The sequence below is a fragment of the Limanda limanda genome, chromosome 1 (assembly GCF_963576545.1).
Source record: "Limanda limanda chromosome 1, fLimLim1.1, whole genome shotgun sequence".
NCBI classification, from domain to species: Eukaryota; Metazoa; Chordata; class Actinopteri; order Pleuronectiformes; family Pleuronectidae; genus Limanda; species Limanda limanda.
In genome coordinates, this window is record NC_083636.1 from 16076777 (window position 1) to 16100496 (window position 23720).

At 43.8% G+C, this 23720-nt stretch overlaps 1 protein-coding gene across 1 annotated transcript in view; it reads left to right on the forward strand.

The window, feature by feature from the left end:
* exoc4 (exocyst complex component 4) overlaps positions 1 to 23720 on the forward strand; it is a 107004-nt gene that overhangs the window by 72360 nt on the left and 10924 nt on the right. Inside the window, exons 14-19 of the mRNA XM_061077403.1 lie at positions 9153 to 9289; positions 10133 to 10288; positions 11840 to 12018; positions 19859 to 20003; positions 21918 to 22096; positions 22299 to 22458. Coding sequence (XP_060933386.1) covers positions 9153 to 9289; positions 10133 to 10288; positions 11840 to 12018; positions 19859 to 20003; positions 21918 to 22096; positions 22299 to 22458 — 956 coding nt within the window. The remainder of the gene's footprint in view (positions 1 to 9152; positions 9290 to 10132; positions 10289 to 11839; positions 12019 to 19858; positions 20004 to 21917; positions 22097 to 22298; positions 22459 to 23720) is intronic.

A 23720-nucleotide genomic window follows, 5' to 3' on the forward strand; every position in this document is an offset into this window, starting at 1 on the left:
GGTTCTCTCACAGGGAGGGAACAGCGGTGGCAGTTCATTACGGCGAAAGAGACCGTGGGCGTCTGGAGTTCAGCAGGGTTTGTTTACAGCTCGGGCCCCTCCTTAACGAGGAGTGCAGCATCTTGCTAATTATGCTGCTGTGGCTAATGAGCCTTTCTGCTGATTGTGGGTAGTGCAATAAAACACTTCTTTTGTTTGGGCTTTCTGCCTTTTTTTAATTGGGCTAAATAAAAGAGCCTTTCGCTCTTCTTCTCCTTCCGTTCACTTCGGTGGGTCAGGATGGCATCTGCGTGTGTTTCCGCTACCCGTGCGTGCACTGTGTTCCTAGCCACATGCGACTGTTTTCCCACCTGTGAGTGTGTGTTGATGTGTTTGTGCGCTCGAATTGAGAAACTTCCCCCTGGTTTCTTTGATGATCTTCATCTGCGTTGTAACAGTTGTCTCCTCAGCGTGAAGTTTTATTCGTTTCGTTGTCATGAGAGCTTTCGATAAAGGGCTTTTCATCCTTTTCATCCAGAAAGTGTAAACTAAAGTAGCTTTTTGAAGCGGGTTTACATCAAGTAATTTATGTCAGGAGCTTCCCATCAGCCAGGTGGTGAATCTATCTCAACTCTGACTGCAATGGATAATTAAAAATCATAGTGACGGTTCTATAAAATGGTTGCTAAACCGTCCGGTAATTGAGCAGATGTGGATGAGTGTGTCCATGTGTGTCTATATATCTTTGAGCGAGGGCATGTTTGTGTGCGTGTACTGTATGTGCTCCCTTTAAGTGCAATGGTACTCTCTGTGCCAGGTGTTATCAGAGACAGACACACACCACTGGCATCAGAACCAGCGTGGCTGACAGGAGAAAGAGAGAGAGAGAGCTCAATATTGCTACAGCACATTAAACACCATCTCTCGTACACCTTGGCTGCAGCCGCATACAGGGAAACCATAGGGGAGCACATTTTATAGTCGCATCTGCTCTCTGCAGCCATTGAAGCACACAATAATGCGTGAGATAGTTTGAACTGGGGGAAGACATTAGCGTTTAGCATGTGCGATTTTTGTTTCTTCTGGAATGGAGCTGAGGAGATCGGAGCCAAACAGAAATTTAATAGCACACACGCATATGCCGGTGCACAGTTATACTTTTTAAAGACTCTCGTACAAACACCAAAGCCTCACTGCTGCTTACAATATTTATCAAAACAGCATTCGTATCACTTTCTGACCCTCAGTTATACCATACAGGGCAGGGTTTTATATCTCTGCTACCCCCTTGAATATTTATGGTTATGTTTCCATAGCATTAAGGATTGGAGTGGACGCAATGTTATTAAATACATTCATGTTATATGAATTATTTAACCTTTGTCGGTGATATCTCACCAGTAAGAATATGGTTAAAAAAATGAATTTGTGGAAACACTGCACCGGGGTCAAGGTGAATAAGACGCCTCAGGTTTCAACAGCAGCAATGCACATGCAATCTGGGCTCGGGTTAATAAGTTATATTGATATGGGCAGTGATTTGACTATCACTATGCACCAGGCATGTCGAATACTGCATTTATCATATCATGTACATATATTACGGAATAATGATGTGATTATGGGCCTGACACCGGCTATATATTGTCCACTCGGAGGACGAGATAATGGATGACGGGGACAGTATATAGTTCAGTGGGAAAGGTTAACGTCCATTCATGTGTCTGTGCGATAGCATAGGCTGAGCTGATAAGTCTCCAGAGGAGTCGTGGTGTGAGGATAAAGAGACGGGCCGCAAATCTAAGGCATCTTTATGTTTCTGCTCATTTGATATCTGGCTTTCGTTCCTGATGTCTTTGTTTCTCTCTATCTTTCATCTGTCGTGGCTACATGTCTGGCGTTTCTCTCTTTGTTTTTCATGGGACAGACAAACCCACATGCTGTAAGCCCTAGCAGTGTGCCCCCTGCTATCTGTCCAGCTTTGGTGTTGCCACTGATTGATTCATTTAATTAGAGCGAGATCGAGGGAACAGGGGTGGAGGGAGAGAGAGATGGGGGAATAGAAGAGAAGAAGAAGGTAGTATAGGGAGGGTATGGTCACTCTGCTGGATAGCCCTGGAGATTGGCTCCATTAATCTTGGTAGAAGTCGTGTCCCCTTTCCACACTCACTCGCTGACACACTAACATACAAGCAAATACACACAACGTGCGCTTGCAGCTCCACACCAATGCAGTGGGACAAAGTGTCTACAACAACAAATAGGTGACTGTGTTTCTCTCTCCTGAAGACAGCGCTGTTGAGCTGCCTGCAGTCCCACTTCTCAGTTTCACTGTATTGTTTAATTCTGCTCACATAATTCATCGGGCAACACTGCACCATACAGTTCACATAAGCTCTTTCTTTTCAGTTTTTTATAGCACCTCCATCAGTAGTTGCTAGCTGTTCCTTTTTCTGCTTGCAGAGTGGTGACTGCCGGTGGTCAGAAGTATTAAGGTTTTTGGGTATAAGTTGAATTTAAGGATGAACTGATTAGAATTTGGTGGTCAAGGGTCAAAGGTCCAGCTCACTGTGACCTATTTCAAAATTTGTATACAAAAGTTGACTTGAACTTAAAAATAAACAGATTTTGGTGGTCGAAAGTGAAGGTCACGGTCCTTGTGTTCTTGTGAGTGTGGTCAGAGAATTTCATTACTTTTGGCATAAACATTGACTTGGACTCCAGAGTGTGACTTGATTAAAGGTTGGAAGTCAAGGTCACTGAGACTCACGGAGGAACTGATTCAATTTTGGAGCTCATAGGTCAAAGGTCAATGTCACGGTGGCCTCACAAATCCTCTTTTTGGCCTATTGAACACGATATCTCTGCTCTGAGAGAATTGGTCTAAATATGGAATGGAACTGATTCGATTTCAAAAGTCACGGTGACCTCATGAGTCTGGGAAAAAAAATATCCAGGTGGAAACTACACTTGAAACTACACAACTCTATGTGTTCTTGGGTGTAGTATAAGTAAGTGTCCCTGCATTTGTTATTCATGCCTGGGCAGAACTTGCTCCGGAGCCGTGTAACGACTGAATTCTTTTCCTCGCCGTCAGCATGCAGATGCACTCACTGTATTTCAGGATACGTTCCGCTGCCAATGGCTTGCTAATGATGTTGACCTTTTGAATTTCCCATTCACATGGCGCTTCGTGAGGAGAGGAAGGTGGAAACAGACACGTGTTGCTTGTTCATGCACGCACCCGCACATCCACCTCCAGCAACCGTAATGACACTGACCTTTTTATTTGCGATGATGTGTGGGCTCTGTTTATGTGCGGGGGGCTGATCGCTTCCTGTTGATTGGCTCCCCTCTGCTCCCTCCCCCCCCCCAACAATCACCCCGGCATCACGCACGAACACGCATATGCACACACAACGGATTACAGCTTGGCGGCGGTGGGGGCCGGCTTGTCTCTCAACGCCCAGATCCCATCAACAGACCCAGCAATCACAAGACAATACACCTGTTAGCTGCGGCAACCATTGCCCGGTGATTGGAACTTAAGTGGGAGGAAGGAGGATATTAGGGTGGTTTGTGTACACATGCACATGGACAGAAACACACACACACACAGATGCACAACAGAGAGACACACAACATTTACATCTCCACATACAACATGGTGTCCTCTGGAGATGTTTTTATTTTGTTTTCTCACTTAAATGATGTGCAGTGTCGGAAACTGCTCTGTTTTTGTAGCAAGAAGTTTCCTGACTTTTCATTGCATGCAATCTCGGTTGCCATAGTTGAAGAAAATTGCAGTCACCCATCCTTCAGCAATTTGATGTAAATGTCATTTTATATTTTTCTTATCATTCTGATTATTGTTTTTACTTCATCCATACTTTAAAATGTACACACATCTGTAGGAAGTTTAAAAGAATCAAATCTGGCGTTGGAATAATCACCATCAACCAATCATATATAATAATATATATTGTGCGTTGATATTGTATCTGTTTGCTCTGGTACTAGAAGTCGTCACTTTTTAGATTTTTTCTATCACATCCACTGAAATCCTGAGAAATTCTACGGATTTTTTTCGTCGGAGTCTCACTCACCTCAAAACCTCATTCCTGCGCCCCCTCCTCCTGCAGGGCTCGAGGTGCAACAATCCCCACCACCCACCTTCGCCTGGTTATCTCCCACCAAACACATGTACTCCCGAGGCGCGTGCCCAGCTGCCCTGAGCCTCCAACCTGCCTCCGTGTTCACGCCTCGCAAATGCGACGACGTGCTCTTTGTTTGGGCTGTTTATGTACAGTGGGGGGTCCAAAAGTCTGGGACCACGTCCCCCTTTCGAAATGCTCTCAGACTTTTGGGACCCTCCCACTGTGTATCAGTGTAACAGCTATGTATTTTAATAATAATGAAAGTGTGTTTGCTTGTCTGTGTGTGTAGTGACAGAGCGAGCATTTAAATGAGCGGAGAAAAACAGCCCGAGCCGCCGCAGCCTGAGGTAGTCCAGGTTCGCAGCATGCAGCGCTACCACTGTCAGACTCTCTGTGTATAACGAGACATAATCTTTGCCTTTGGAGTGAGTGAGTTAGAGCGAGAGAGAGAGAGGGAGAGAGAAGTTGAAATGTCAGCTCTAGCGCAAACATGCCCGATGGTTTGAAGGAAAGAAGGTTCTGGCTGTGGGCGCCTGATAAAAGTTCCAGTCTGAATTTTTAGAAGCAGGTTGGTGCTTCTGAATTTGCAAATGACTTGTCTTTGTGTTGGTGGGAGTACACACATTGCTTTGTGTGTCTGTGTCTGCTGCACGTATCTGTGTGTGTGTATGTGTGCGCGCTAACACAATGGCTCCAGATGGGCCTAATGGTGCACAGAGAGGAACATACACCCCGCTTAGAATGCATTAAACTACATTATAATTTGTCTCTTACTCTCTCAAACTTCTATTCACTCACACACACACATCACCGAAAGCCTTATTCAGCTCTTGTGACAAATTATTCATAATAATTGCTAATAGTAAGTGATAGATAACTTCATGAAACAGTAAAGACATTCAGCAGAGGGCTGTGTAAAAACGTTGAAACACTTAAGATGTTCATGGCATGATGGGTAAAATTGACTTTTTTGTCTCGATGGGGGAATTAAATGGTGGATCTGAACTCCGGGGTGATTTACACAGAAGCCCCACATTTCACCCTGCATCTGTGTTTTGTGCGTGGGTGTGAACGGGGAGTGTATGGAAGCCCGTCTGTAATCAGCCAAGTGTGATATTGCTCCTCATTTCTCAATTAGAACACTTACAAACACCAGATTAAAGCTGTGCATCCGAAGTGATGGTGGCAAAGTTGAAAGAAAAACAAGATTTGTGTAATAATTACTTGGTTTTGTCCGAGCCTGAAGCTATGGACATTCGGGATCAGTATTCATTTCAGAGTAATATGTTGCTTTTGTACCATGCGCATCACAGCATCACTATTAGCTTTAGTTCCTCTTGCTGAAAATGTATCTTTTAGGGTATCCAACAAAAATGTTGCATTGGATTTAATTGACCTCAGATTGATTAGCTTGTTATTACATGTACTTGATTCGAGTTTACAGTTTAGAAGTCTTTTATTTCAAATCTTAAAACTGAAATTCTAGCTAATAAACACAAAAAAAGGCAGTGGTCTTTAGTGGTCTACTGATGTCCCTGAATAAAACCCCATGAGAGGCAATGGGGGGCGGGGGGGTCACTTCTGTTTCAGTGACATTATTCACATTTGGGAAGATAAAAGCGCTCAGTTGTCGGAGCTTAAACAAACTGGAACACAACCCTGCCCACAGGAGCACACACATGAAGCAGCGTGTGTTTCGGTCGAGCTGGCACAAGCATGAGGGCCATCCGGTGTGTGTCGGGGGGGTCTTCTGGAGCACGGCTCAACGCTGACTTTGATGAATGATCTGTCAAGACAATGTCCCACTCATGACCAGCTCCCCTATACCCAGGAGACGGACAGCCTGTGTGTGTGGGTGTGTGTGTGTGTGTTTGTGTGTGTGAGTGAGTGAAAGAAGGGGGAGACCGAGGTTATCTCTGCATGTGTTCTCGTTGATGTGTGGGTGTGTGCAGCTGCGTACACGTAGCGCTGAGTGCGTTTTATTTTTGGCATCCCTCGATTACACGTGTGTGAGCGGCGTGGCAGCGGCATTTCACGAGTCAGCGGTTTGAGGTCAGGGCGTTAAACACTCTGACCCCGGCACAACCTTCAGGGGCCACCCCTCGATTTTAATGGGGAAATCCGTGATCCGTTTCCGATTCAGATCTCGCGGCCCCCACCCCCCCGTCTCCACTTCGACAACTCAGAAAACACATTACAGAAACCGTACGATGCTGACTGACATTAAGTTAGTTTCGTTTGTGTAGCGGCGAAACGTAGCAGAAGTTATTTCAGGTCACTTTCTCATAGAGCAAGTCTGGACTGTTTCCCTTTACAGTTTTATTTACAGACATCCAACAGGAACTCGGCAATGAAATACCATTTACTCACATAATCCAAGTGAGCCTGTGTAAATAGATTATTCCTCCTTTTATCTTCCGTTTCTACCTCAGGATGACGCTTTGCATTAACAAGAAAACAGCGAGTTTAGCGATCACACCCCTGCACTCTTACCGTATTAACACCATTCCCCCGCGTTTGGCTTTTTTCACTCCCTCCACAAAAGGAAGCGACTACTTTTAGCACCGGCTCAGCTCCGGGTGCTTTCTGTACTGATGACCGTGCATTAACAGCCTTTTTTCTGCTGAGGCGCCAGTCTGAGTGCTAGCGCTGCCTTGTTGCTGTCATTAAACCACTTTGGACCGCGGCCTTCATTTCACTCTTAACAGCGGCAGTTTACCCCAGCGAATTCTGCCATCCTTTCACAACACCCGGGTCTAATTTCCCCCCCGATGACTCTGCTTTTTTTATGTGGTAATGATGGGAAAGAGTAGAGGCAAAGTGCAGCCAAGCTCAGTTTTAGGGGTAAATCCACACCGTGAAGTGGAATTACGAGATAAATACAGGCTGTTTTTTCCACATGGCAGCACAGAAAGTCGACCTTTATAGAGACATAGACAGAGAAGCCTCCATAGGGCAGGTTGTCTCCTATGGAACAGTTCCCTCCACCACTCGCAGCCCTCCCTCTCTCAGTCTGTACCCTTGATTACTTTTTAATGATTTCTGCAGCCTAAGACAAATGGCTGTGTTAAATGAGCAGAATTAGACAAGGGAGCTGAGTGCAGGAGCATTTGTTCGAGCAGGAGTAATGGATCAGGCAGCCATTGTTTACTCTTCTTCATTCACTGACTTGGCCTGATATTGAGCTCAATGTCCCCAAAGAAGGGAAGGCAGCAGTGGACGGACACTGTTACGATTTGACCGACACACTAACTTTCTTACAATAGCTTGTTATGGTAAAGTTGTCCAATCGTTTTTTTTGTTCATGTAAGAAAATAGCTAGTCAGTCATGCATTGTGCTGAAGTTGCCCTGGGCCACTGACTGAATTCTTCACAGCCTGACTTTACAACCTGACCCGCCCACATCAAATGAAAACATACCTTCAGGTACCAATAGAGAATCCTATTATTTTCACTGTATTATCACCATAGAAATTGGCAGCAATGTCATCGCCGCTTAAATTCTTTTTGCCACCAGCAGCGGAGGTAGCTGCTGCCTGAGCTCCACTAACAGCCCGCCCTCCTGCAGGGTCTGTGTATTTCTTCCTACCCTGGCAGGCTGACAGGGAGTCAGGCATGGACAATAAAGGGTGTTCCCTTGGCAGAGACATGGCCTTGGTTAGCACTCCATGGGCATGGGCACCGCTATGGATCATTACTTCCCTCAGTAGAGTGGCTCCTCTATGTGAGTGTGTGTGTGTGTGGGCATATGTGTGCGTGTGCATGCCTTGCTTGCCTGCATGTGACAGAATGAGTGAGGGGGAAACTGAAACGCAGAAAGAGCTATTAATATTAATATCATTCTATCACATCAGGGTTCCTTCCATATTTTTTGAAGATCAATTACAGTCACTACTGCCCCCTATAGTCTTTGCAGACACCATGGCAGCGAGCTGCTGGCCCTGAATATAATGGAACCTTTAGAAAAATGAATTATTAATGATAAAATAATAGAGATTATAGTAAAACCTTCAGCATACAGACTTGTACGTATGAAGTCTACTTCTCTGGGACTTATTTTATTAATATCATATCTCATTTTGTACTTTTAATCATGACAATTTGTCGGAGTAATGATGCTGACTCTAGTGGATCCTCAGGTTGCCTGTATTCTCTGGCTCTTCTTGCTGCACTACACTCCTGCAGTTGTTTGCATCAAACACAGGTGACTTCCGTTTTATTAATCTTTGACAAAGCTTCACGTTTTTCCATTTCACTCCTCAAGGACGGGCCTCCATACGTTTGCATAGCGACCTGTGAGCTGAATAAACTATGAATTATGAATAGAAATCACATTTTTAATATTCCCGCTCTGTACACCTTTGTAAGGGATAACTCTGCTCTCAAAACAGCACTGCTTTTGTAGTGGCAGCAAGTTTCATAGAGGGTGCAGCCAGAATAATAGCAAGTTATCACTGTTATTAGAGATTAAGGATAGATTGGTTAAGTGCTAGGAGCAGACAAACTGGAACGCACTGAGGTGTAATCTCATTTAACAGCTCTTGATTTGCTCAAAGGTGTGTGTTTTGGAAACGTTTCACTCCGTGTGTTATGTGCGAGTGTGTCTGGGGATGTGAAGCCACTCCGCTGTTCCCGGGCCAGCTATTAGTCACGCAGGAGTGGCTAATCTGTAATGGCTGCTGTCACAGCCCTGCCGTGGCTCCTGGTGATGTGCGCGCGGTGACAAATGCACACGCACTCACGTTCAGCCCGAGAAGACACACAACACAGAAGTTGAAAAAAACACACACACATACGTGAACTCACAAGTTTAGACGAGCTGTCCGGTCGCCAGGTGCCTGTCCAGCCACAGGTGACAAAAAGAAAGTCAAAGTAGTTTTACGTTGACGCTACAACAGAGAGGATCTGACGCGATCTGACATAAAATCCAGTCTCCTTTTATTTGTCTCTTCTCCTATCTCTGTTTTCCTCAACCCGACCAAATACTGATTATTCTCCTCCTGTTTCTGCCTCCAGAGCACAGTGGTGGTTGAGAAGTCCATCCAGGATCTAATGAGCCTAATGCAGGACCTGAGTGCCTATTCCAACCAGTTCCTGGAAATGGTCTGCGACAAGCTGAAGGAGTACAAGGAAATCTGCAACACAGCCTACAGGTAAGAGAATACTAGCTCACCTGCCACAGGAGCTAGAATCGATTTCTTTCCTGGAGGGTGACGGACATTTAATAGTCTTGTTTTTATTACTTCAATTCCATATAGTTGTTTGCGGCGAGCAAGATTTATGATCACCGGATTCTGAAAACCTGCCAAATCCAACAAAACAAGAACATCCTTGATTACATTTTTTAGAAATGTATCTGTCGCTGCACACAAGTCGGTGCTGTGGAAGCCCACCCGTCTGTGTTCCCCTGGGACTAAGCAACACCTGGCCAGGTAAAGGGAGGGCTAGAGAATATGGGGAAGGGGTTGGAGAGGGAGCGATGAACTGGCCAGGACATACGGGGGAAGGCGCGACAGGCTGCTGGGAGTCCATCTGGACTCTGTCACAGGTCAGCATCACTCTCCCCGGGGGCTCGGAGTGATAAAGACAAGCTCAACAGAGAATGCCAGAGTGTTGGTGGTTTTGTTTGTGTGTGTGTGTGTGTGTGTGTGTGTGCTCTTCACACATGAACAAGCCTCTGTCTCCCTCAGCCCCCCCCCCCCTCCTTCTTACGTGTGTGTGTGTGTGTGTGTGTGGATGTGAAGCCCCTGAGTGCTTATGTCTCCTGTACAAGGTGTTAATATGATATTAAATTCCAAACCAAGCAGTTGTTTTTCCAATCCAGATACATACAAACAAAGCAAATACATATTGTCAGTCGTCCCCAGGCTGTCTTGACACTAAATAAATAATTTATTTTTCTTGTTGTTGTATCAAGAGACAATTATATGTGTATCTCTGTTCATAACTTGTCTGAGGTGGTCTTCATTTCATCATGTGTGTCTGTGTCCCCTCAGGGCCGTGGTCCAGTGTGAGGAGAAGCTGACCATCAGTGCCTCCTGGTCTAAAGACGAGGACATCAGTCGTCTGCTCCAGTCTCTCCCCAACTGGGCCAATATGACCCAACCCAGACAGGCCCGACAGAAGAGAGAGGATGAAGAGGACTTTACCCGGTAAACACTCGTATATGTCCATGTTTTTCCGCTCATTTACAAGTCTGTCAATAACAAAACTATCCACAGACAAATACGACAACAAGAAGTTGTCCTCGTTGCACACTACACGCACACAAACAAGCACGGGCAGACACACACAATCGCACTCGAGCAATCACGCAAATAATCCCTTCCCTCCCGTCTTTGCTCCTTTATTCACATATTATTGAACCCTCTCTTGTTGACGAAGATGCACTCATAAAAAACAGTCACAATTGCTCTTTTAAACACCCTTTATCTGAGGGAAGTGGGGAAACGACGGGAGAACAAAATAGGAAAATATAAAGACGGCAGTCGGAGGCAGGAGAGAGAGGGGGGGGGGGGTCAGTCTTATCGAAATTGCCTTTGAATGTGCGCACTCTTCAGGGAACACTGAAGCTCATCGGAGCGGAATAGTAAAGTAAATAAATAAATTGGTTATGTGGCCAAAGAAAGTCAATCTGTTGTGTGCGCTCGCTCCCTTCCTCACACACACACACACACACACACACACACACGCACGTACACACACCGTGGGAGCACAGAGATAGCAAGAGGAAGACCATAAGGCTGTTTGATTTGAGAGCCGTAGATGTTTTCATCTCTATGAAAGGGGGATTAGCTTCTGCACGACTGGCAACCCAGCGCTTATAAAGCCTCATTAATCAGCTACATGTGTGAAGGATAGAATATGTGTGTGTGTTTGTGCGCGCTGTTTCCTCCACCCATCTGTTGTTCAAAGGATCCTGATCTCACGGGCATCCCGGTGACTCTGGAGGCCGGTCCCTACGCCACACGTTTTTGCCCAGCGCAGCGGTGCTTTGGATTTACTCATCCGACTTCCCACTTGCTTTCTCTCTCCCTGCTATTTCTTACCAGTCTCCCAAGTAATTTATCCTTCCAAGCCCACAAGTGATTGTTATTACAATGCAAAAGAGGGTTTGATCTCTTTGTCATTGTTTTTCCTCCCTGTAAATCTCTTCCTTCTGTTCGCCATCTATTTCTAAATATTCTCCATCACCTGCTGTTTTTCTCTCCCATCGACTGTTGAGCTGCAACTTTTCCTTTTGAAAGTGACTGTAGCCCATAAAATTTTCTTAATAACATGTCCAACTTCATTTAACTTTCTATCTTTGTTTCTTATTCGACTTTTGCACATCACTCTAGAGCTAAAGGTCCGAGTTCAGTTCCACAGCACTAAGCCATTGTGCACATAAGCAGGAGCTGGCTATAAAATTTGGATCCTCTTCAAATAAACATTAACACCGAAACATTTGCACATCCATTCCATTTAGCAGTCCATTATGTTTTAACTTTTGTAAATTAACTCCTGTTAAATATTTATGTAAACCACACACTGCCTCTGCAGGGCAGCCATTTCAAATCCATTGAATAATTCCCTTCAAAATACCAGATACTGGGCTGATTATGGCATGTTTCTATGATTTTTCTTTGCCAGCAGCATATTGTGTCCATCTCTCTAACCGCACAAACTCTTTGAAGCACTCATTCCTTCTCTCCGTTATTCAGAGTTGCTTTCGCGAAGGAGTCGGAGGTGCTGACCGGTAACCTCGGAGACAAGCTAATCCCCCAGAATGAGATCCTCCGTGACGTCAGTGACCTCAAGGCTCTGGCCAACCTTCACGAGAGCATGGAGTGGCTGGCCGGTCGTCTCAAGACCTTCTTCGCCAACCTGCCTCATGCTTCCAGTAAGTACAGAAACCAAAACTCTGCATGTGGAAGTAGTCGATACCTTTTCTGGTCATAAATTGGCTCTTCAGAGATGTTAATGTGATGAATATGGGACCAGCAATCAGTTTCTTTTATATTTTGCGAACTTACACTTAAGCACCTCTTCATCTCGTCTTCCTCTCCCCTGGAAACGGATTTTCATACTCGTACTTTTCACGATTAGTGATATTCTCTCATATAGTATCTGTGCATGTAGGTAAAGCTATAACATCCCTAGAAGATGTATACAAAGTGATTTACAGCTTGTATGCTGATACTCATCACATAATTAAGTAGATTCTCCAAAATTTACATAAATCTTTGTTCCTGCTTACCAATAGCATGATATTTAATCAAACAAAATATGGTAATATTCTTGACAAAGATATAACAGTGCATTGTGTGCTTACAGCTGTTCAAGTGATGCCAACACAGACATATCTTACTGTTTATTCTGCATTTTGAAAAACTGAACATTGTCAGATGATTGCTTTGCACCAGAACTGTGATCCTTCTCTCAATTCCTTTCTTTCCATTGTGGCACAGACAGAATTTAGTTTTACTGAATATGACACTAATATGACTCTAGTTTTGTGTGTGACATCCCCCAGATTGCAAGATAACACTGCTTCAGCTTTAATCCTGGAATCACCTGTTGACAAACCTGTAGGAAAACATACCTCCACTCCAGTAAGGCAGTATTACAGTATTATCGTGGATATATTTTCCAGTCTCTCAGGTCATCAGGCAGTTATCGATCAGAGGACACAGTAGATTAGAAAACAATGTCCGGATAGTTTATGTCAGGTCACAGATTGGAGGTTAAACTCATTAAGGTTGACTCTACTTCTACGTACGTACGTACGTACGTACGTACGTACGTACGTACGTGTGTGTGTGTGTGTGTGTGTGTGTGTGTGTGTGTGTGTGTGTGTGTGTGTGTGTGTGTGTGTGTGTGTGTGTGCGTGTGCGTGTGCGTGTGTGTGTGTGTGTGTTTCAGAGTGTAAGTACCACCCTCAGCAGGACTCTTCAAAGCATTTCAAACGTTCCCTGCTTAGTCATCACTTTTGCATCATTAATCACGGATCAAAATGAGGTGTGTGTGTGTGCATGCACGCACGTGGGCCTGTGTGTGTTTCAATCCCACACATAGTCTTTATGCAGATCTTGTTAATCACTCGTCATTAGAGAAATGCTTTTATCCTCATTACCACATTGAGAGTGCGTTTAATCTTCCTATAAAGATTCTAGCATCTTGTAATATGCTTCTTCAACTCCATATCTTTTTATTAGCATCATACGATAGCAATCAGAGAGATATATCTCCCATTAATGACTCTTATCACGGGTTCAGGTTTGTTTTCTGTACTGTAGTTTTTTATATTTTCTCGCTAGAGTTTAAAACCTTTCCCCTAAAAAACTTAGAAGAGTAGAGTTAAAGAATACATGACTGGACAACTGTATTAACCTGTTTGTTTCAGCTCAGGTTGATATCAAAGAATATGCCAAGTATTGTATTATTTGCAGTATCAGGTTGAGATTTTGGGACAGAGATCGCAGATGTTTCGCTGTACGGTTGTTGAATTTCTATAATTGGAAATATTATTCTCCAAAAGTTTCTGTTTGTCTGCAAAAGGTCTAAAATATTTGAGTAAAGTTATGTTTATCTTGCAGAAATAAGGAAATTAAGAAACAAAGTGGCGGATGTAGGAGTTTTCTAAATCGGGGGCCGTAAAGGGGAAAATTTTTTACATAAGGGCCAATTATATGTCCAGCATCCATACACAATTCCTGATTGAGTAAAGTGCATTTGTAAGTCATCCTCTGAGCAAAGCCACACATCATTGAATATCTATATACATATTGAATATATTTAGAAAGTAGTATGCATTGCTTGCACAATATCTGGTATGAAGTGTGTGTTTTCACTTCCACTTTTGCATACAGTTCATTCACCTTTGTGGGTATTCAGGACTATGGAGACACGTATCCGTGTCCACAGCCGTATCTCGGTCCTGTGGCAGAGCTCTGGTAAATTATGCACCTTTCCTAGAAGGATGGAGCGAGTGCTTCAACCTTTATCAGCCAGCGCCACTACTCTCCAGCTCCAGACCTCTGATTGCTCATTGAACTTGCTCTACTCCGCTGTTCGGTATCTCAACTTTTTTTTTTTTCTTTTCCCCAACATAAAAATATTAAATGAAAAATGTTTCCAGATATTCTTATGTGGGCTTCACTTTGTCGCTATCTCTTTTTAAACTCTTCCCTCTCACTGCAACGCTAGCTTTCTTTGTCTATTCAGAGATAAGAATTCAATAAAAGTACGAGAAGGGACGTGACATAATTATCATTAATTCTGCCGGATGGCATTAATGGGGAAGGAGAGGCCAGGCACTTATCATTCTGGGACATTCCCCGCACTGTTCAATATTTAGTGTTTGCTGAGCTGATGACAGCACCATGTGTGTGTTGCTTTGTGCGTGCGTGTGCTTGCGTGCACGTGTGTGTATTTACATAAGCATGCACTGTGTAAGATGGGACAAGGGTATGGCTGGGAAAAAAGGACCCCACCTTATCTCATTCTCCACCCCCCCGCCTCACGTCTATGCCTCTCCAAATTGGATTTTATATTACAGACGCAGTCAGGTATGAACAACTCATTTTCCTCTCCCTCTTTTTTTGTGCTTTTTCTTTCTTTTTTTACTCTCTTTGCTTGATTCTTTCTTGGTATTTCACTCTTCCTTTCTTTCTTGTCATCCTGTCCTCATCATGGCAGTGGAAACATTGTTCTTCCTGTTTTTTTCTCGTAGATTTTGTCCACGGTTGGGTGAGCTTTGCGGCGGACGTTTGGTTTGATCACCTTCTTGTGTGATTGAATTGTAGAGGATGTGTACTTACACACATTGTTACATTCTGAGAATATGGAGAATTTAATAAAACAAAACACATGTGCATGGGATCCGCTCGGATATCAGTGTGTCTCAGATTATTGCGAATGAAAAAGCAAGTCAGTGAGCATGGGTGTGTGGGTGTGTTTGTGTGTTTGTGTGTGTGTGTTTTTGGACGGTTTGTGTGTATATATGCAGACAGACCGCTGATGGTGATTTGCCGTGAAGGTGGCTGGAGAAAGGGTCTTATAACCCATCTGGTTGCAGCACTGAACTTCTAATCCACTTTGACAATATTTCCCCGACAACACAGACACAGACACACACACACGTATAAATATATATACTGCTGCCTGAGGGGCAATGTCAGCATGACAGCCATGTTTGAGTTGACCACTGTGTGTGTGTGCGATTTTTTTAAATTTACAAATGTGTCTGGCAGCTGAGTTACTTTGTGTAGCGAGCAACGACCCGCAAACTGGAGGTCATGATCAGCGTGAAAGATTTTTCGAAGTGGGCAGATTTTCTCCCGCCGACCTTTTCCGTCTTCCTCATGTACATGTGTGCAAATGTGTGCGTTCATGTACGAGGCCCATGCGTCATTAGGGTGCATGGCAACAGGCCTCCAATCTACGCCACAGGGTTTCAACATGATAATCACATGGGTCTTCCAATGGGAGTTCGTTCCTCCTCTCCTCAGTGTTTGCTCTGCTGCATGTCTGAGGGCTCATGGAATACACTTTCCTAACCTTGACTGTGGTGAGTGTAGGTCTTTACCCTTTAGCAGCAATTTGTTTCTCGACTCCATTTAACAACACATTCTGATTCGCTGCAGGGGCCTGGGGGGGGGGGGTAGCTTACAGTGGGAGGTGATGCTTTTGTTTTAACTGTTGTCGAGATATTGTCTTATCTTCTTCCGTACATTTGTTTCTGTCCAAAATCTGTAATTTTTATACTTTGTCATTATAAGACGTCATTAAGCAATTTGGGGGGTTTCAGATATTAACATCTCTTCATCTCATTCTCAATTTTTTTCTTTCTCTCTTCTACCATCCCCTCTCACTCTCCCTCTTTCTCTCTGGACAGAAGTTCAGATCCCCATGTGCAGATGTTCATCCTCTACCAGAGGCAGCAAAATAATTAATAACTCCGCTCTGACTCAGTCATTTATGAATCATTCATCACTGCACCCCTGCAGGATACCATCCTTTGCTTTTCCTTCTCCATATTATTTTCCATCCCTCTGTTTTGGCTGAGAGGTAAAGGCCATTGTTGTACTTTTGAAACGAAACCGACAACTTTCTCTCATGTTTTTAGCATCTGTATTTGTCTTTGCAACAGAAGTGCAATCTGATTGTTTTCTTGTTTCTTAACTTATTGTGTAAAGGAGAGGGCAGTGAGTGTGCGTTAAAACTGAAGCGCGTTCCGGCTTTGTGTGCGTTTGCGTCCTGCATGTGTGTGTACGTGTGTGAATTCCATCACTGATCTTCTCTCTTAATGTCTGCCACCCTCATCTTCCGCAGATGGCAACAACAGACGTTTCTCTTTCGAAAATAATTGGATAAGCGTACTGCAAACACACACAAACACACACACACAAACACATTGGTGCATAAATAGATACACAACATACACATCCTCACATTTAATCATGCATACGCAAAGAACTTATAAATAAGAGATAAGAGTAATTTGGTTTGTGGAAAAGGAGAAAGGAGAAAGGAGAAAAAAAGAGAGCGAGAGAGTTGTCAGTCAGGACCAATGAGTCGTCTCCTTTTGCCCGTCTGTCCCTGACTGTAATTGCGCCCCCCCATGCTGTGACGCCTCCCTTGCACCATCTAAGCGGCACAGGCTGGGGGGGAGGCGGTGCAGGAATGTGTGTGTGTGTATTCCTGTGTCATTTTTGGCTGTGTGTGTGTCTGTCACGGACACCCCCCGGAGAGACCTCCAACAGTGTGTGCCACAGCGAGCCCTGTTTTTTTTTTCCCCTTTCTCCTGCCAAAGTGAGTGAGTGTAATGCACATGAGAGGAAACAGAAGCCTTCGAGTCACTGTCACACACACGGGCACACACACACACACACGGGCACACACACACACACACACACACACACACACACACACACACACACACACACACATGCCTGAAGGGAGAACACTCTTGCTCTTTCACACAAGCTAAGTGAAGAAAAGAGGCAGAGTGAGGAAGAGCAAAATCGTCTTTATCTCACAAAATATTAAAGTACCTTTTTTCGAGGTGCTTTATCTCAGACTTTGCGTATCAGCACAGATTACAGTTGTGTGTCTGTGTATTGCTGTCAGCGCAGTGCGAGATGCATCACACACTTGTTGACGTCGCTGCCACTCGTTTGATTCCAACAGTGATGTCATCAATCACCGCTTTCAAGTTCCCTCGCTGAATATGTGAGTCGCGGTATTTGTTGTGTCAGTGTCGGCTTCTGTATCTGTTACTGATCTGATAAGGTGACCAGGGAGAATAAACAACCTCAGCCCCATCCAATCAGATGGAGTCAATTATGTCATTATGCCACACTCCCTTGAGAAATCATTGTGGATTTTTTTTAATGTCGAGGCCGACCTTGTTTGTTGCTCCTGTAGCTCATTTTGCACATTGTCTGTTTTCTGCCATGAGGATGAGGCAGTCCCTAGTCTACAGTAAATATTCTATAGATTTTATACAGTAGCATTGACTGACGTTTTATTTAAAAACCCAAACATAGGACAAAACAGAGAGTATTTGATGTATTAGAGAAATCCCTTGATTTAAAGAAGTCTTAGTCTCGGTCTCACTGATTGATTATGTGAAAAAAGTTCAATTTGAGAGCAGGACTTATTGATTTCACATTCAGATTTTGTAATGCTATCACTCCAAACCCTGCTTGTGCTTGGACTTGCTCTGCATGTGCACAAACAGTGAGCTTGCACTCAGATATTTTGTTTCTCTGATGAATTTCCTGCGCTTTTATAATTTCCCATCTTCTGTGCCTGGATCTTTTTGGGGCAACAAGTCTGTTCAAATTCCCCAACCAACAGAAAGCCAGGTGTAGAGTTGATAAATGAAATTGTCCCACACTTGTTGATCGGCGATAGGAAAAAATAATCATTATTCAACTGGAAATAGAAGGATTCTAACAATGGCTTAATTAATAACTTGTTGCCATGTTCCAACCCTCTCATATGGAGTCTTCGGGTTGTGACTGAAAGACATGGGTTTCTTCCATACGGTGTTTGGGATCACCCCTGTAAATAAGGAGCTCAGACATTCACATGGAGCTCAGAGCCAAGCTGCTGCTGCTCCTCCGACTCGTAGAGATTCAGTTGAGGTGGTTGGGGCTCCGGATCAGGACGCCTCGGGGTTCCTCCAACTGGTGGACCATAAGAGCAGCTGTCACTGTTGTCACATTCCCAGCCCTGGCTGTGTTTGCTTTGTTAATTGGATGGCAGGGATACACACTTCCCCGCTGTTTGCCTAAACCAATGGTGTCTCATCTTATCAGGGGTTCATTTAAAGTCATGGAAAGTGTCACGGTGACCGAAGCACGTATTCACCAGCACCTATAAAAGGTACACACATGGACATGAGCACACAGGAGCTCCCACCGTGCGACGCAGCGGAGAATAACTGATTTAATGAGCTTTATGATTTGAAACAATGTGTGAATATGTCTAGAGTGAGGCGTTGAACAAAGGTTGTATAAATGTGGGCCTATAAATGTTAATTCCAGGTATTGGAGTTGTTAGAATATATCATGTGTGGTTATAATGTTTGAAGTCTTACGGCCCCTTATTATCTCTGCCAAGGAAGGTAGGATTTCCCCCTTGCTCAAATACAGCTGGACGGATTACCATGAGACTTTGTGGAAGAACGTGGTACTGGTCGGGAAATAACCCGGTACAGTTCGTCGCAGTTCTGGGGGCGTTAGTTCAAATATCACATTTGGAGCAAAATATTCTCTACCTGTATTCCAACTTCCATGTCTTTAAGGTGAAGTCACTCGGAAGTAGCTTATCATACAGACCACATTATTCAGCCTTAGTTTACACATGGTGCCACTCTATCCTCAGGTCTTTTTGAGTGTGTGCTTGAATGCTCGCCTCCATGTGTGACCTTCGGAAGGGCAGGAAGAGTAACTGGGGAGCTGTCTTAGACTGCGGCACATTGATTGTGGACCCCTGCATTCTCCTGCTCAACAGTCACTCTCTGTACACACACACACACACACACACACACACACACACACACACACACACACACACACACACACACACACACACACACACACACACACACAAACACACACACACCCACTAACTCGCCTCATTGACCAAATAGACTTACATGTGAGTGACGGGGCCAATTTCACTCCTTTTCCTCCACTTGCTAATTTATGGCCATTGATCTACACCTGGCTGAATTTATATACACTCATCATGCTCCCTGGTTCTCCCTCTCTCTCCTTTCTCTCCCTCTCGCTCTCTCTCTCTCTCTCTCTCTCACACACACACACACACACACACAGAGGTCTTTTGTATGGTTTGCAATGCAAGGCAGTGACACATGCTCCTGCTGCCTCAGCACAAGTGACGAGTAGAAAGTACAAGAACATGCTGCAGGACTCGGGTTGTGTGTGAAGTTGAAATAATGGCTTTTCTTTAGTGTGTGTGAGCTGGTTTCTTGTTTACAGTACCTGGTTATGCCAGTATAACATGGTACACATGTGTACAGTACAAGTGTGTGCACAATTGTGTGGGGTGTCAGTTTTCAGGGTAAAACAAGTTTGGGGTCCAGCTTAAGACACTGAAACTCGTCCTAATGATTCCTCTACTCACTACTTCTGCCGTTGTTTGGACTGACAGTGTTTGTTAATAGTGTCTCCGTGTGTCTCTTGTTGTCTTTTCTGTCCACTCAGGTGTGTCTCCCTGCTCTGGAGACAGTCAGGTGGTTGGTGAGAGTGAACGCAGCCGGGAGCAGATCCTCCAGACCCTGACTGACTTGTCCAGGGCCTTTCAGGAGATTTCCGACCGCTGTCTCCTGGTGTTGCACCTGGAGGTCAGGTAGGCAGGAGAAACTCACTCATACAACATGAAGAGTACAAACATATTAAATGCATCTTAGTCATAGCATTAGATTCTCAGCCAGCAGTTATATGCTCTGAAGTTTTAAAAAATTGATTTAAAAGATATTAGTTCATTATTTGTTAAGCAAGTGCATTATATCCTTTTTTAGTGAAGGCACAAAACTACAGTCCCAGGAAAGTGAAATAGGACTGTATATTTAATTAGTTTGTATTTTGTGAAGTGGTTTTATTATATTAGGTTTGAAAAATATACACTGGAGTCCAAAAATCAGAAAGGGAAAGTGCTCTCTGTAAAGATTGTGGATGTTATGTATTGCTCTAACCTTCTTGCCATTAATATGGACTCAGTGATATGAGACATTTTTACAATATGAATTAAAATCCTTTAATCACCAATTCCATAATCTCAAAGGATAAGTTTTCAAGTCTTAAAGGCAGAAGTTATCATCATCATCATAATTACACCCTAAATGCACAGTTTGGGGATTTTTTACCATCGTTTGAAAATGCGTTTTCAGCGTCAACATCTATGGTAAGTTAATTTACCACACCATATACTTTCTGCTCCCACAGCCGCTAATAGTCACCATTCCTCTCCCATTCCTCCATGTACCACTATTTCCCCACAGACTATTGTGTAGCTTATGCAATATTGTTTATGATTTCAGTTGAAAACCCTCCCTGAGGCCGATGTCTTACTATACGCTTCGCTCCATTGACTCTCCCCATCTACCGAATTTCCCCTGATAGTGCTACCAGCTAAATGAAGCCATGAGGAAGAAATCAGGAGGGGGAGGGAGGAGGAGAAAGGGGGTTGGGGGGGGGGACATGGGGTGCAGAGGTTGTAATGGCAGGCGGGGGGTTAAAGAAGGGAGATACGGTATCTAAATGAGAGAAATGATTGAAAAGAGAGGAGAGGAAGTAAGATGGAGGCATTTAAGATGGTGGTGTGGTTGTTGGCTTTGCCTAAAGGGGAATCCACTCATATCATGTTATTTTTTTTCTGCTAAGGGCGCTGTGATTATGGACTTAGGACAGAAGTGACTCCTCCAGTCTAGACAGAAATGAGCCGTCTGTGGGTTTAAAGGACCTAACTTCTAAGATGTAGATGTTTGGTCAGAGAGAAGCATACTGTTAAAATTCACCTCGTCTACACATCACAGTCCTGCCATTGGTTTTTAAGATACACAATACATTACCACTGACATCAAATATTATAATAGACAGACAGCAGAGATAAGGTTGTTGTGCTTCTGATACCTTAAACATCTAATATACGTTTTAGACATAAAGGCATGAAGATGAGCTTCTCTGACATATTTTTCTGCAAACAGAATTACTTGTTTTTCTGAAGACCCCATTCACAATTGTAGTGTGGAGTAAGTCAAGGCTGTACATGTATTTGACGCGGATATTTTTGGCACACTCCTCAATAGTAGAGTTCAACAGTATACTTAGCGCTGCGCTCTACAGGTTGCCCTTAACTAATCAGGTTTGATGCCTGAATAGTTTCCAGCTACGATGTCGTAGTAGCTGAATAAGTGGATATAAGTACTCTAAACATGATGATTTGTGTAGAAATTATAGGTGTTGGAGAAGTGAGAGCACTCAGTGCCCACTGAAGTGTCACTTTTAACTACGTTGTAAGGGCAGGAAATAATATGCTGCATATAGGTATAATACGCACCTCGCTTCAGGAGCCTCTGTCTTTCTTCTCCTTATAGTTCCTTTATTCTGAAACTAAGCACAAGTCGTGTCTCTCAACATATCAACAGTGACCTGTGAGAGAACATGGGTCGCACCAAACCTGATGAGCATAGAGGCATCTTGACATTATTCTTTCTTACATCTTATCTCCCTCTTTCTCTTGTCCTTCCTTGTTGTATTCCAGGGTGCACTGTTTCCATTACCTGATCCCCCTCACCAAGCAAGGGAACTATGCCATTGTGGCCAATGTGGAGAGCATGGACTATGACCCCCTGGTGGTCAAACTGAACAAGGATATCTCGGCCATAGAGGAGGCCATGGGGGCGGCCCTGCAGCAGCACAAGTTCCAGTACATTTTTGAAGGTCAGCACAGAACTGGGGTGCCTGAGAATCACCATTCACCTTCCTAATTAAAGCAGAATTTGAGTTTTGTCCCATTGACTCAGAGTTTTAATTATGTTGATTCCAGATATTCATTTCTTGTTTTATTCATTGTCTACTTCTCTTGTTTGTTTCTCCTTCTGTATTTTACTATGATTATTCTCTCCTCTCTTCTCCCCACCAGGTCTGGGTCACCTGATCTCCTGTATTCTAATTAACGGGGCCCAGTACTTTAAGAGGATCAACGATTCTGGTATCAAGAAGATGTGCAGGAACATCTTTGTTCTCCAGCAGAACCTCACCAACATCACCATGTCCAGGGAGGCCGACCTCGACTTTGCCAGGTCAGAGTCTGTCTCCCATTTCAACAGGATTAGCCACAAATACAGTCAGGAGAAGTGTTTTGTGTGTTTGTACAATGTTGTACGTGCACTCCAGTGTGAGTTTAGGTTTGAGGGGGGGCTGACAACCTTCAACTGAAGTAGCAGGTGGCAGATACGTTGTGCAGATAGTCAGTGTCTCTAAAATGTCATCCTATTTCCTTGTCTATAATTTATAGATACTGGCTGTTTGCCCTTGAGTTAAGCTGATGTCATGGCCTCTGACATCTTTGAAATAATACTATTAACATGTTTATTTTTTTTAATCTATGCAGCACACAATTTCAAGATAATCACTGTAGTATTTCTACATCTTACATCATATTATTAAAAGTATATATATTGTGAAACCATCAAAAATAGACAATACTTTCCAGTTTATCATCATTAACTTTTTCAGTCAAAATCTGTCATTTACTTATTAACAGGACCGACCCTGAATAGACACACACAGACACACACAATGTCCTCAAGTTCAGACAGCAATGATGTCAATGCACGGGGCCGACAGATGGTCAAACAGATTGTCAACCACGCTGTGTGTCTGAGTGCGCATGGGTTGTTGGTGTTTATTCCTTATTCATACATTTATATTTCGAGTCTACCTGCTGTTGCCCGGCGCTGTCCGGCCCTGACAGGCATGGGGAAATCAGCGCTCAGATATCTTTGTGAACAAGATGAAGGGAGCGAGGAAGAGAGGGAGGGAGCAGGGGGGGTTCATAGAGAGAAGAGGACAGAAAGAGAGGGGGTGGTTCCTAGTATTCAAGTTTTTCTTGAAGTTGTGTCCTTGACGGGAGAGAGAGTATGCGAGGGGGCGGGTGATGGAAAGATGGAAGTAGAAGGGAGGGCTTGGGGGGGAATGAAAACTGAAAAGCTAAAGGACGTCGTAGGAAAGACGAGTTTCTCAAGAAATGCATAGAAAGACTGAGAAGGTGGCGCGGATAAACAATAGTTTACAGCGGAGTGAGAGTTGAAAGCAGGAAACTGACGGGGAGGTGGAGAAAAGGAGATTGAATGAAGTGCAGAGACGAGGCTGAGCTCTTACTTTGTTAGAAAATTAATATATACATTTAAATGTTTTTAAAAAAAACATGAAACTTAGCTTTGACACATTATTTTATGTGGCCTGTTAAAGATTTGGTTTTAAGAACATACAGAACACTTTATTTAGAGGTATTCCCTCTCTTAGTGCCCTTCTAGTTGTGTGATCATTTTAAAAACAGCAC